A 15129-nucleotide genomic window follows, 5' to 3' on the forward strand; every position below is an offset into this window, starting at 1 on the left:
GTCGTCCTCGCAGACTGAGAGAAGGACATCCTGCAGGAAAAATAAAATAAAGGCGTAAACATTTACAACATCTCCGGAGGCCTTCCTGTGTTTGTTTGAGGCGATCTTTGTGAGGCATTTACGAACTAAAAATCAGAGAACTAAATAACAGCACATGGCTCAGGTGCAGCGCTCTGCTGTGGGCGGTGGTCTAAAGGGGTCACATGACGGAGGTTATCCGGTCTAAAACGGACACAGGATTTATTCATTTAGCTCCGAGCGCAGGGCGACAGCAGATGATCTGATTTACAAAAGTTGAGCAGACTGTACAAACATGTCAGACACACGAGGAGGCTGGTTTTATCTTCCGATGAGCACTCGAGCTGCTTCTTCACCACAGCAGGTCATCTGCCTCCACCTCACCCCGTCCTCCTCCGCCACACCACCCTCTGCATGTCCTCCTTCTCCGAGGTCGTCCCCTCTCCTCTTCAGTGGATAATCTAACAGGTTGATTTGAAGCCTGATCTGCTCAGTAAGCGTGTTCTTCTTCTTCTAAAGCACTGATGTGGACAAGTTTATCCAACCTTCAAATAACCTGAAAACATCTCACTACAGGCTTTTATAACCAGCCTGCAGACACCAGAGAAACAGCTCAGGACTCTCCAGCAGGTGGCAGCGTTTCACAGGCAAACAGGAAGCTGTACTGAGGAAGGAAGTGATGCTTTCAGGTCAAAGGGCTTTCAAAAACCAGTTATATGTTTCATCTTACACACAAACGTCGCCTTTCAGCAGCAGAAAACATTTATGGGCTCAAATTGTGGTCATAAATATTTTGCACTTGTAAATCAGGATTTGTATGTGGACCAAAAAATACGTGTGAAACTCTGCACTCAAGTTTCAAGTTACAAGTACGAATTTTGACCCTATTTTTCTTCCTTTCATCTGATTGGTTAATGTCATGTCAATCACAAATTTAACTGTCCAATCAGAGAACAGATGGGTTTGGCTGTTTGAGGGGCGCTTTTTTGAACTGCAGGTCCTTGAAGGGTGATACAGGTTGAAGCTGGAGGATCTCTATATAAATATCCGATATAGCAGCTAGGTCCGCTAACTTTCAGCAGCTGTTGAAAGGATAAAGTTTTAGTATATCAGTGGTTAGAAACACATTATTACTTTAGGATTAGTTTAACACAAAGTCAGGGCTGACCCGGGACCATGGCTGTGAGTCACAGTGCGCAGCATAAAGGTCCTTTCACATCGGACGCAGCATGTGCTGCTAATGCTAACTGCTAACTAAAAGCCAAGGATCCAGAATTTGTTGCTGGCTGCTGGGCTCTGTGGGTTTTTGCAGCAGCTCTACCTGTACTAGATGCACCTGCTCCTTGTCATTTCTATCTCGGGCTTTGTGTCAACTACAAGAGTTTGTGTTTTTTTTTTTAATCTTCAAATGTTCAATAAAAACATGTATCGCTAATTCATAATGAAGAAAGCTTTGTAACCATCCCCACTAGTGAAGACTGTCTCTGGAGGTCCCTGTATTAAGCAGGTAAACCTGTGACACAAAAATCACCAAACTGAGACGACCACAGACTGTTTGCCTTCGTGGTGATGAAGGAAAACGCTGGGCTGGCATGTAAAAGGGCATTTATTCCCTCCGGACCTGAAGCTCCATAAAGCATCCATCTGTTCTCTGATTGGATTGTCAAATTTGTGATTGACATGACATTGGCCAATCAGATGAAAGGAAAAATAATAGGGTCAAATTCGTACTTGAAACCTGAGTGCAGAGTTTGATACGTAATTTTTTGGTCCACACACAAATCCTGATTTAAAGTACAAAATATTTATGACCACAATTTGAGCCCGTAAAGATTAAACAGTAATTCAGAACGTGATGTTTAGACCGTATGTTTCTTATTCTAATGATTAAAATCCATCACACACAAACGCTGTCAGCACACTCACTGAACTGCCAGGAGAAGCCGGAGCTGCTCTCCAGCGTCGGGTGGTTGAAGGTGTCCCTGCAGTACATGACTCGGGTGTTGGGCGTCACTTTGATGCCTCCCAGCGCCAGCAGGTGGGGGTCCTGCAGGGTAGACCCCCTTGCTCCGTCCTGGATGCGCCGCTGCAGCGAGCGGAAGCGGCAGTACTGGGGGTAGCTGATGACTTTGACAGCGTGATGCTCCGCCGGGCCGTCTGAGGGGAGGAGACACAGGTGGGGTTATTTTTGTTTCGGTGGCTTTAACTCGTTCGCTCCGTTATGCTCTGCAAACACAGCGTTTCCCACTTTCCGTCAGGCCCCGGATTTGTCTCCGGGCTCTGAACATCTCTGTATACACGACAAACACGAGTATCCCAGTTACTGATTACCGCTGTGCAGGCGCCGGGGGTGTTTGCAAACACCAGGCGGCACTTTTGAGATGTTTAATTTGACGTTTCTGTAGCCGTCACCCTCAAATACATCCGATTTGTTTGGGAAACCACTGAAATTACAAAGAAGGCTAAACTGTGCTGCAGGTAGTCGGCAGCATTCATAAACATGCAAACAGCGTCCTGCTTCCTTTCTCAGGACTCTGGATTAAAAACCTCCTTTTCAGTGACCTGACCAGCAGCGCAGCTGACACAGAACAGAAAAACAATAAAAGATAAAGAAGGAGAGCAGCTCCATATAAACCAGCTCGTTCTGCAAAACCCTTTAACCCACTCTGATTATGGTTTTATTAAACATGTATGCACAGAGATAAACAAGATCCCACCCAGGCTGACACTCATGGTTAAAATCCCATCAGTGGGAAACGTGCACTCCCTTTCCACAGCACAGGTACTAAACTTGCCAAGAGTTTCCTCACCTGGAGACAGAATCGAGATTTATGTTTTGTGTTTTTTTGGGCCATCGTGATGCCATCGCCATCGTGATGCCATCGCAATCATGTTCAGGCATCAAGTCCGGGTCCAACCACAGCACCCAGAGAAGTATTTAATCAATATTTACCTAAGAACATCTTTGATAAGCAAAAGATGTGTCGGCATAAAAACTGGTCACAACATATTCAGTTAAATTTTATAGCACAAAATCACAATAACAGCTGCCTCAAGGTGCTTTATACTGTGAGGTAAAGACCCTAAAATACTACAAAACCAATCAGACGAAAGCTATGAACAAACTCTTGGCGACAGTGGGAAGGAAAAACTCCTTTTAACAGGAAGAAACCTCCATCATAACCAGGCATTGACAGCCATCTGTATAACATCACACAGATGATCTTTATAATGATAAAATTACTCCTGTTCACAGAAAACGGCAGCGGTCCAAGTGTGGAGCCATGAGGAACTCCTACTGATACAGGAAGTAAAGCACTGAACATCCCGTTCGCTCTGCTCAGCAAGCTGGAAAGTGAAATTTGATCAAATTCAGAATAAGGACTGAAAGGTTTCTAAAATCGGGAAAACATGTCTATATGTACAAAAACACAAATACAATGATCTCTGGGTGGGTGGCCAGTTCTTTATGAGGAAGTGCAGTGGTCCCACTGTGAAGCCCTGAGGAACTCCTCTGGATACAGGAAATACACAGGAAGAAGATCCAGAATAGAGACCCAAGAGTTTTCAAAACACATGCAGGCTTTATGAAATCAGGATAAAATGTTTAGATCATTTAGGGCTAATTTATAGTTTTATGCCTTCTCTCTGTGCACGTCTTTACTTCTTTTATAGTGGTGGGTAGGAAATGACCACAGCACTGAATCCATCAGACGATTTCAATGATTCTGTTCTTTTAATGCTGCTTTAGCTGCCTCACTGCTGACCTTTCAAAATAAAAGTAGCTCTAACAGGGAGGCTGGAACATGTACAGGAGTGTGACCGGCAGCATTTCCACACCAACAAACTGGCTCTGGTTCACATCTGCAAACATCTGCAGAGAGTTTCTTACTCTCAGTTTTGTCTTTGAGCGGCTCGCTGCTTTTGTCCGTCGTGCCGTTGCTGCCGTCGCTGCTCTGCGGAGGTTTGTGGAGGCCGTTGGTCCCGCACGCCAGCGCCTTCAGGCTGCTGCTCCAACCTGCCGGCTGCGCACACGACCATCGCACCAGGTCCTCCACCCGCACCACCATCTTCCTGGACACCGCCAGAACTTCATCCTGATCAGACACAAACAGAAGATTCAGCGCTGAAGTTATCATCTGCTTCAAACCATTTAACGCCCGACAGGCCGACACCGAGTCGCTGTACTCTGAAGGCGCCAAACTTGAATTGAGCATCACTTTAAAATCAGAATGTGAGCGTGAGAAAAACAAACCCCATCAGTTTGATTAAAGTGCTGCTTTAAACATCTACAGCACCTGTCAAACTATCACCTGCCGATTTGTGTTCAAACATGGAGGCAAACAGAGAGCTAACGTGTGCAAATAGAAGGAAACGCCTCGACTGGTTTGTCGCTGGAGTCTTGACTTTTACGTGAGGAGAGCGAGGGAGATAAGACAGCTTAAAGATTTAAAGCAGAGAGTTTCTAATAAATGAACCAGTTTGAACTAAAAAGGAGAAACCCTTCAAAAAGATGATTGGATGTTTAAAAAGGTGTTTGAGGCGCCGCTTTAACACCGACTGATGCTCGAGGGTCGGCCCTTCACCAAGCTTCATGAGATTTCTGATACCAACTCGTGACGGGCAGCACCGCCTTTCCATCCAGCTGAGATCCACTTTTCCGTCTCCATTAAAGCGTCTTTGATAGTTTGACTCTGCTGAAGTTGTAACCACAGGCCCTCTGGCTCTGCCACAGGTCAGCTTTTCATGTTTGTCTTGACATTTAGAGTTGCTGCTCAGACACACGTGATGATGTGTAAGTCAAAGTGACGCAACACCTGAAAACGAAAGAGGAAGTTTACTACGGCAGGCAGAAGTCCGTGCAGGACTCGCATGTTTTCATGTTTTGGTGAATAACACACTGCTGGAGCTGCGTTTAAAGCTTTTCACTGAGTTTGTTTAATGTAAAGAGAACAGTTACACTTTTGTTGGCATCACGTCGCCTTTGATGACACGGCCACTGATCAGAAACATCCAGTGTGTCCCGTTTGATAAAAAGCCGAGTTTCACATATCTTTGTGGGCCAGTTATTCACCATCACACATAAAAATGCAAACGTTAAGCTTTAATTAAACATTCACAGTTGGCGTTAGATAAAGATTCAGCGCGGTGTGGTTGATACGAAGGCGCAGAATCGGGTTTTCGTAGCTGTCAACGTGTTTATTTCTGCTGAAAATTTGGACATTTTAAAGTTTGAGCCTGTGAGGACGGACTCGCCGCAGGAGCCTCGAGTGGACATTAGAGGAACTACAGGTTGTTTGTTTTTCCCTCAGGTAAATGGAGAGGGCTGCTTTAAGGATGGGTGTACAACCTTTACGAGGTATGTTAGCAGGCAGAGACTCCATGATGTCGTGATGATGCAGAGGGCTGGGGTGATAGAGCGGGTGGCGGGGTAGCGTGAGATGACTCCGTTGGTGGCTTTGCACGTCAGCGGTGACGTTGCCACAGCTTTGTACCACTTCGGTATTCTCCTGAACGACAGGTGTTGCCACTCAGACAAAATCTCATCTTTTCAAACTGCAACGTCTCCCCTGAATAATCTGTTAATCTCAGAGCTGCCGGACTGAGAAACCATTAAAATGGTGTTAGAAGCCGATATGATGACCCCACAGCGGCGGCATCCACCAGTGGATGTGAATCTACTCCAGTTAAAGCCGGCTGGGTCTAACTGGTCCGGTACTATCTGTACAAAAGCACAGCTAAAAGCTGCTTTGTCTGTGAAAGAGGAAAGAAAACAAGCGCGAGCTTCCACTATTTCCATTAAACAGACTCTTTGCATATAATCTTAAACTTGGTTAGAAAGCAACTGGACCTGACCTCATATCGTGTCCTCCTCTGCTCTCATTTGGTTTTTGCCCATCTTTTCATGTCCCTTCAATACATTGAACTTCCTGTACAAACTGTCTGTTTAATGATTCCTGTTTTATTAGTTTTACTTTGTTAGATTTTTTATATTTTTTCTCTGTTTTTGATTTTAAAAAAGTCTTTAAGGGGAATTAATTAGTAATTAAATCTTCCAGGATTAACAGATGATATCAGAAGAATAAGAAAAGTCACCCATGTGCTGCTCTGAGGAGATATCAGCTGAAGCCGAACTGGAGCTGGGCTGTACTGTCAGGCAATACCAGTTTGGACCACAGGGTGGCGTTGTGGTGAGTGTAAGCTTTTTAAGGTTGTATTTTGAATTAATTTAAAAACATTTAAACACACTGATAAAAACGCTACATGCTCACAGGCCTTTCAAAATAAAACCGAGGGATGAGCTGTGAAGGAGTCAATTTCAACCTCAAAGCTTCCCTAAACCTAACCAACCTAACCTACATGTGAAAAAGAGATAAAAATGGGTCAAATAATAAAAAACGAGCAGGGAAAAAAAGTGCAAACATCTGCAGCAGGATCAGAAATAAGCAGCCATCAGGTCACAACACGGGTGGTGCAAAGACTGCAATGAGATCAGCTACTGCAGCGAATTAAAGCCAACACTCGCCGGGTCCCTCTGGGTTTGAATGAGACACAGAAGCTTAATTAAAAGCAGGCCCGTGATGTTATTTTAACCTCAAATCAAACATTAAACAAACAGCACGTTTCTGCTGATCTGGCTCTCAGATGCGCTGCACTTTATGCAAATGAGGCCAACTGCAGCTCATTTACATATGAAGTCACTGAAGTTTCACTGAATCAAAGAAGCCCACAAACATCTGAGTCACCGATCGTCCGGTCTGCAGCCGAGGTGCAGCCGCAGAGGCCTCCTCCCATCCCAGCTCGTCAGCTGTGATCTTGTTGCGTCCTTCAGACAAAAGAGCCCAACCTGCCTCTAAAAAACTCCAGCACCCCTCTCCCCGCCCCCTGGGCTGCAGCCAGGTGAGAGCTCATTAACACCGCAAAGGAGGAGCTCTGCAGGAGTCATGAATAAACAAAACGCTCGACTGAAAGACACACCGAGCTTCCACATCTGAAATCACTCGTCCTGTGAGAGGAGACGAGAGACTGAGGCAGGAATTTATTTTTCATAGTGTAAGAGCCGTGTTACACTTCCTGTTTCCTTATCTAACTCACAACACGTCCTGTCCTGCACCTCAGCTGGTTCAACGAGAACTCGCTCAGCGGATAAAAGCCGCTCTGCTAACGTCAGCTAACCGGCTGCATAGATGATGAACACATGAAGCAGCATGCAAGCGTCACTCCGGCACTTCTGCGTCCAACACCACCAACGAGTCCTGAAGACTCACTGAGACACAAACCTTCAATGCCCGGCTCCAAACGCTCCTCAGGTCCCAAAATCAGAAACTCGAGGAACCGCCGAGACTCCAATAAAACCATCATCATCTTCTCAGTCACGCGGCCTGGAGACTGGTCAGGACAGGGCTGGGTGTCGGTTTTGATCTCTGTAGTTGATCTGATTCGATTCTGACTCGGACAACTTTCAGACTATTATAATTCTGATCATTTATCAGCACGTATGCATATTTTATATCGATGTATAAAAACAAAGCTGACACTTATCAGAGGTGTGAGCATCACACAGATGACTTCGGGTCAAAGGAACTGAGGATAAAACAAGAAAGACACGAAGGAGATAACCTCAGAAAAATAAATGAATAATAAATAAAAAAATATTCTACAGTAGAAGAAAACAAATCGTCATATAAACATTACCTGATGCTGCTGAAGTGGAGCCGAGCAAAGTTTGATTTGAGTTCTGCAATTTGGCATCATTTTAAAAAGTTCCATTTCTTTGGTACTGAACAGCAGAAATGAGGCTTTTTCTTCTCAGAGGTCATTAAAAAAACAAAACAAACCACAGCGGCCAGCAGCACTGTTCACAACGGAGACATAATAAGCAAGCAAATAATGCAGAAAACAGATTTGTATGGTAAACTGGTCCCCGAGTACAGAGAGAGAGCTGTGCAGGAAGTGTGATTTAATCGTGGTGGAAGCAAAACTGTAAACGTGAAGCGTAGTTTTCATCTTTTGCTGCTGGTTCAGTGATTTTGGTTGGAGAGAGAGGAAACCTGCAGCATCAGAATCAGCGAGCTGTCGGCTTTCAGCCCTGACGGCGTGTCCGTGCCGTCGGGCGAGAAAGCCGACGTCTCGCTGATTCTGATGCTCGTTTGTGTTCACGTCTTTGTGCTGAATCCGTGTACCTGCTCTCATTTACTGTTTTCGTTTTGTGAGCTTTAACCTGAGATTCTGGCGTTTCTGGGAAAATGCATTTATAATTAAAAATGGATTCAGGATTTAATGAATCGATTTCACTTCTGAAATCAATTTGAATTGGGAAAATCTATTTCTTTGGAACCACGTGAAAACCAGCGGCTGACTGGTTGAGGATGAAACTGGCTGTGATGATGCTGCACCAAAAACCTTTTTCTCACCTTCAAAATAAAAGTTTTCTTTGTGAAACGTGTTGGTGGCAGCAGTAAGACAACTTTTACTTTGAAGGCCAACGTCCAGTTTATGTTTGCGCTGCACTTCTGGGTTCAGTGAGTTGCGAGTATTTGCAGACAAACTGGTGAATTTCATGCAGACTGTGGCGGGCCGGAGAAATCACAGGCAGGATGTTGGCGCAGAACCGTGTCCCTACTGTGTTTGACAGCCGGCTGGTGTCGTGTGACCACGTTTACCATTTTCTGTACAGCTCAGGAGAGAAAAGGAAACCTACAGACAGCGACGATGTTTAGGAATTTAAAGGGTTAATGAACTCAGGTTAGGTGCCTAGAGAGCTGTGGTTAGGTCAGAGGTCGGCCACCTGCGGCTCTTCAGGCCCTCAGCTGTAGCTCCCACAGGCTTTGTGAACAAGGAAGAAGTGGGAATGTGATTTTGTTTCCCTCATATAGTTTTAAAAACGTTGTCATAAATGCACAGATTCGAGCTCACAGCTCCACACGGAGTTTAACTGAGAGGAAAACTGAATGTGAAATAGCTCACTCCCCTCTTATTACAATGATCACACACTGTCCTGACAAATGAGCAGCACTAACTGCTCTTTTATAGATTAGAAATTCAGCTTTCTGATTAAACTTATTGAGTTAAAGTAAAAATCTCATTTTAAAAGCAGCCAGTCCCATAAAAAGCTGTTTTCTGCAAACAGTGGAATATCCCCGCTGAAAATGTGGAAAATTTGGTTGCAGACAAGTCACAGGATTTACATTTGGGTAATGCATTAGCCTCATTCCCAGAGGTTTCTTTTTATAATGTGGAGGCTGAGCTGCAGCCTGCATGTGAACTGTGTTAATCAAAAACACATCTGACCCTCTCTCCCTCTCCTCTGACATCTGCTCGTTTTTTAATCCAACACTTGTATGTAACTCGTGCCTTCAGACACCAGCGCGTTCATTAAGCTGATCATGAAATGATATCGGCCGCGGAGAGCAGCGAGCAGATGGAAAATATCGTTAATGTTTGCTCCTGAATGCTCGTTTGTTTTAGCAGCAGAGAAGAAAAAAGTCACATTAAGACTTTTTTATCAGCACGAGGAGACGGCGTCCGAAGGTCAGCTTGCTCAGTGTTTGGATTAAAAAGAGAAGGAGGCCGTGTTCCTGTGACAAGGTTACTAATGGATGTTGTTGAAGCATTTCCCAGATTACACGCGGGGACGTTCACTCTGCAGGAATTCTTCTCCGCAGGAGACGCTGATGGAGACCAAAGACGGAGATTAAAGGGCAATTATTAGAATATTTAATGAAGCCAATTTTACCTTCATACTTCAAATATTTGCAGTTACAGGCCCTCAACGTAAAGATGGTGAGGCAACATTTTGGTTTTTAATTCATATTTTCCAGCGATTCAGGATGTCTGTCCATGATTTTCAAATTAAAGCTCCTCCAGGACCGGGACGGACGGAAGTCGACTATATCAGAAAGTTACAACAGAGACTTCCATCAGATCGGCGATTCAGCCATCGGTTTGCTATCCTCAGTTATGACCACGAGATCATGACCGAAAGAACGAAATTGTGGATGCAAACAGTGGAAATGAGGTTTTCTTTGACGCGTTGCTGGGCGCCATAAGCTGGCGTCCACCTCCCGAGAGATGCAACTACACGTCGGGTTGACGCCGTCTGCAGCTGTTGTGACTGGCCTGTTCAGTGCCATCGATTCTTCCTGCGCACTTCCAGCTTTTTTCCACAGCAGTGTTTGAATTTATCCTTGAGAGCATAACAATCATCCCCTCAGTGTAAGGATTCAACAAGATGCATTTGATACCGGACGTGAGGGAACGTACGAAGACATGGAAAAACGTCAGGGACGTAAGTTGGTTAGTTTACGCTGCAGGCTCTGCAAAGACTCCCTGCTGAAGTCTGAGTCACATCGACATGAGCCACTCGAGCTGGTTCGGTATCTGACCGGGATGTCTCGTGGGCACGCTCTAGGGGAGCTATTCCAGGTGAACGACCCCGGACTCAATGGAGAGATTAGATCTGCTGTTCGGGTTGGAAACGACTCACATGAGCTGTAAGAGGTGACGAGTGTGAGGGAAATATTGATATCGATCCAGAGGGAATCAGGGCCAGAAGATGAGTCTGGTATTAAAATGTTGGTAAAGGGACGTTTTTCTGAGCAGTCACCTGTCACACAAAGTTTACCCAGAATGCACTTTTTGCATTTTCCCTTTGGTGAATTGTCAGAAATCAGATCAAACAAGCTTCTGTTTCTCTGCTGCACCGACTTCAACCTGCTGCTGTTTATTTGAAGCGTGACGCTGATCCTCAGACTTTGACTTGGATCAAAGTTGATTTGTTTGCAGTTTTTAGCTGAGCTTAAATGTGTTTTCAAACCTGACGTATACACGTGGATATCGCCTGCATTTGTCAAGTTATCAGGATTCAAACGTGAGGGAAAGTTTATACATAACGCTACTTTCACAGACAAGGCCACCGAGGAAAAACAGATAAAACAGTAAATCAGACACACGGACGCCACAAGGTCGGATGCATAGTTACCCAAAGGCTTCAGCACTCCCGTTTAGACCAGCTCTAAACCTCTGAATCCAAAACAAAGAATAACTGAGGAAAACTCATCCCAGAGTTTGTGAGCCACCACCTCGAGGGCCCGAAGTCCTCGTGTTTTAAAACTGAAAGGATCGATTGGACGAGTGAGTCAATAAAAGCTCTGAGATATACTCTGGTATACTCTTTACCCCCTGAAAGCCTACTAGGAGTAACCCTTTGTGAGCTGAGCAGCTTCTGACATATTTCAGGCTGCTAATAGAACCAAACGACTGGGTTTGCATCTCCGCCCAGGCAGCTACCCTTGGAAACACCTGGAAACTATTCTAATGGTCATCAAACCACGACTTCATGGATATATATACACTGAGGGGTCAAAACTCGTCTTTATGCGGGAAAGAGCTGAACGTTAAAATTGACTCTGAAGCCAGCATGAAGCCAATGAAGAGGCTTTGAAACAGGAAAGATACAAGATCGGAAGCTGGCCGTGGCGGCGCTGTGGGGACACACCTGCACTTCACGTAAATAAACTGACAGGGAGGTGACTCACCTCTCCGTGCTCCCTGGTCCGGCCCTTCGGTGTGTCCTCAGGCAGGAAGTAGAGTCTGGCACTGGCCAGCAGGTGGCGCCGGGTCTGGTCCTCCCACAGTAAGGTCACCTGATGCACACGAACGACGTTTATTTTTCAATCGTTATGACTGATTTATTACATTTACAGCCTCCACACAGAAGCATCTGCCTAAAAACCACGACTGCCTTCGAGCCGAGTCGCTGATACCGAGGCCCTAAATATTAAACAGTCTGTCCACCATCAGCTTGATCAATTATCACAGCAGAGCCTTTGAATTTGAGCCTTTCACACCTCGACTGTGCACCTGCAGGAACGCTTTGTCCCGGCACAGGCGGCAGACAACATTACGCGAGCGTGCGCGGAGCTGAAGCGCTCCACGCCGTGCAGAGTCACGCAGGGGGGAGCACACAAACACATGAGTTCAAGTGATTTTTGTTTTTTTGGTGTCAGAAAAACAGAAAACATTTATTTAAGACCTGAACATAAAACTGCACACAGCCTTTTCTAGGAAAGCGAAACCAAAAATTCTTCACATTTTACGAATGACTTCATCACATTGAGACGAGCTGCTTCCTGGATCGAACCTGCAGCCTCCCTGTGGCCTGGTCCCGATTCCCATTTCCCCTCCCAGCATGCTGCTGGTGTGCAGCCAGCTCTGGGTTTGTGTCTCTGCAGAAGCTGCCCTCGTTTCAACAGGTTTCAGATTTACTGAGTTTTTGCTGAAATTATATAACATACTCACGCTTTTATTAACGAGCAATAATAAAATAAACCGTCTGATAATTTGCTTTGTCACATGTGGCGCTCAAAGTAAAGCTCTTCTCTAATACTTCTATTAGAAGCTGGCGGAGACCAAAAACAGAGGAAACGCTGACGCTGGGCGAAGGTTCACCATGAAAAGCAGAAGACAGATTAAAGGCGAGTTTATTTTCTTTGAAACCTGAGGCTTAAACCACAGAGAAAAATGCTAATGAGCATGTGCAGAAGCTATTAAAACTTTTGACTAAGCATCTCTCCTAACCATCAAAGCTGATTGGTTTAATGTGCTAACTTCACTTTGGATTAAGAGCGCAACAGAACGAAAAGTAAGCAGCAGGTTAATATCACAAAAATGAGGAAATCCATTTAAAGCTCTGAGCTCCACTGTTCACGAGGGGCTGCCAATCATAAGTGACCTGGCTCAAAGGGGGAGGAGCTCAAACGGCTTGTTTCACGCTGGCAGCTTGCTGCCCACCTGCCTGTCGAGTGACCGATACGGCCTCAGTATGTAAAAAGCCTTCATTAGCTTCCATCAATACCATCAGCCTAAATACGAAGTAATCTCATTACACGAGTCCTCGCTGGCTCAGCCCACGACCTAAATTGACTAAATTTAGCCTCGCCGTGGGACTCAATAAAACATGATATTAGTCTCGATTAGCTCACGTAAGGCAGGAAGCAGGAAGCAGAGCAGGATGGCGACACATTTAAGGCTCGATCTGCAGCGTCGGCGCGGTTTACTCATCGTGGTCGGCCCGACTCAGTGATGTCACACACATGCATTATGGGAAGTGTAGGACCTCAGAGGTTTAATTGGTTCATCTCATCTACATTATTAGGGCGTGGGCACTCTGACCTGGCTGACGTTCTCATCTCAAACTAACATTAAGGAGCTGCAACATCATTTTCTGTGCTCACGTTAAGGACCGACGCTCAAAACACCAAGAAAGTCTAACTTTTCTTGTTTTTGTTCCAAAGCGAGTTTTAAAAAGCTTTTTTCTCCTCCTGTAAGTTCAACACAGAAACAGCTAAAATATTCCTGTTTCTGGCTGCTGATTGGCTCTCTGGGGACAGCCGCCATCTGTAGCGTTTCCAGTTTTCCCACAGCCTTCATATCTGCCGTCCTTATATGAAGGCTTAGTGGCTGCGATGCTAAATGCTAACATTCATATTTATATAAACTGGCAGGTGCCTCAGAGATCCGTTCTGCTCAGGTCCAGCTCCTTATTTGTACTTTCAGACTGCAACAGGAAACAGTTTTAGCTCCTCCCCTTGTTTAGAGTCTTCTTCTACCCCACGTAACCGCCTCTCAACGACCACCCTCAGGACACGGTCCCGTTTCCCTCCAGAAACCCAAACAGCGAGCTCAGGAGACATTTTCAGTCTGAAGCTTTCTCACCTCGGCAATGCACGCAGGATCCTGCGGTCCACAGCGGATGAAGTAAAACTCGCCGAGTTTCCACACCTGGACGGGCCCGTCGGGCTGAGCTCGGCTGCTAACCGACTTGTAGAAGGCGTAACTGCCTCGCTGGCAGGAGGGAGCACCCAACCACTGAGAGAGACAGAAAACAGAGTCACAGCCTGAACCTCACCCCACAGGAGAGTTATATCACAATCATTTAAATTCATGTAAAAGACACAACAATCGAATAACGGTCAAAGAAAAATCTGCACATTTTTGTTTTCACAGGTAAGAAGAGAAAAGGTGAGTCCACGTGAAAATGTAAAATGTGTTTATGAAAGAAAGAAGGATGAGAAAACATGACGATACGGTTTCACTGTTTAGCATTGATCAGCCCATCAAACTTCAAACTGAAAATCTTTTGTGTAAAGTTGATCCCCGTCCTCTCAGGGACACTTCCTGTAACATCACACTGAAGTGTTTTAACAAAGAAGCCATTTAAATGCATCACAGGCTCCTTCATAAAAACCAAAACGTTATCAAATCAGCTGACTCCTCAGAATCAGCTGATTTTATCCCTGGACATTAACGTCACTGTATTTCATGAATTTCTACCTTTGCACAATAAAAGTTTTCAGAGTTACGGGACGTTGAAGTGTTAGACGTTAACCACTGAAATTTCAGAGCTTAAAATCACATTTACACAATCTAAAGGTAAAATCTGCTCTGAGCGTCAGCATCACAGGATCTGTCGGAGGAAGCAGTTTAATGTCCGTCTGAAATAAGCTTTGGTGTCCTGGATGTTTGAGCTGTTCAAGTGCATTCTTGGTAAAATCTAAAGGCTCATATGACCGTGTGGTTAGAAACCAGGCTCATCTTCCTACTGTGCAGCTGTCTCTGGTGGTCCTGCAGGTTAAACTGGGTCAAACGATCACTGAGGCTACAAACCAGCCCGAATGACACACTGCTGCTCTCCCGGTCCAAAAACCACAATCTTCAGACCTTATTCCTATTTTTTAAAAATAACTTCAGACCCATAAACACATCAAGGCTCTTTGAAGTCAATAAATGCTGCAACGATTCACAGACCTAATATTAGACTTGCCCGATACCTCAGTGATGGAGTCAAAGGAAATGCCTACACAGAGCTCAGAGTCCTCCCCACATTTTCAAGGGTTTGTTTGAGCCATAAACTCTGCACACCTCTGACATCGACACTGATGATGGAGCCGTGCCATCTTTTCCCGCGTGGAAACGCCACTCAGAGACGACACTGTCAACACCTTAAACACCTCTGAGTGACGGAAACGTTCAAAGTTTGATTTAAAATGCCAGAAACTCGCTGACACATTAAAAACACACAAACAGCGGCTGGAGCAGCGTTTTCCTGCG

General features: G+C 45.2%; 1 protein-coding gene across 2 annotated transcripts in view; it reads right to left on the reverse strand.

The window, feature by feature from the left end:
- The window catches only part of LOC146700830 (uncharacterized), a 46188-nt gene that overhangs the window by 11135 nt on the left and 19924 nt on the right, over positions 1-15129 (reverse strand). Inside the window, exons 2-6 of one of the 2 annotated variants that reach the window (XM_085471084.1) lie at positions 13735-13887; positions 11556-11663; positions 3911-4115; positions 1945-2175; positions 1-30 (exon numbers count right to left, since the gene is read on the reverse strand). The exon at positions 1-30 is cut by the window's left edge and continues 77 nt beyond it. In XM_085471084.1, the coding sequence (XP_085327210.1) occupies positions 1-30; positions 1945-2175; positions 3911-4115; positions 11556-11663; positions 13735-13887 (727 nt within the window). Of the gene's footprint in view, positions 31-1944; positions 2176-3910; positions 4116-10999; positions 11293-11555; positions 11664-13734; positions 13888-15129 lie in introns of those variants that run through there. The other variant, XM_085471085.1, reaches the window with a different exon arrangement.

The sequence above is a fragment of the Copadichromis virginalis genome, linkage group LG10 (genome assembly GCF_057382275.1).
Source record: "Copadichromis virginalis isolate Kocher_CV1m ecotype Utaka linkage group LG10, C_Virginalis_male_GT1.1, whole genome shotgun sequence".
Lineage (NCBI taxonomy): Eukaryota > Metazoa > Chordata > Actinopteri > Cichliformes > Cichlidae > Copadichromis > Copadichromis virginalis.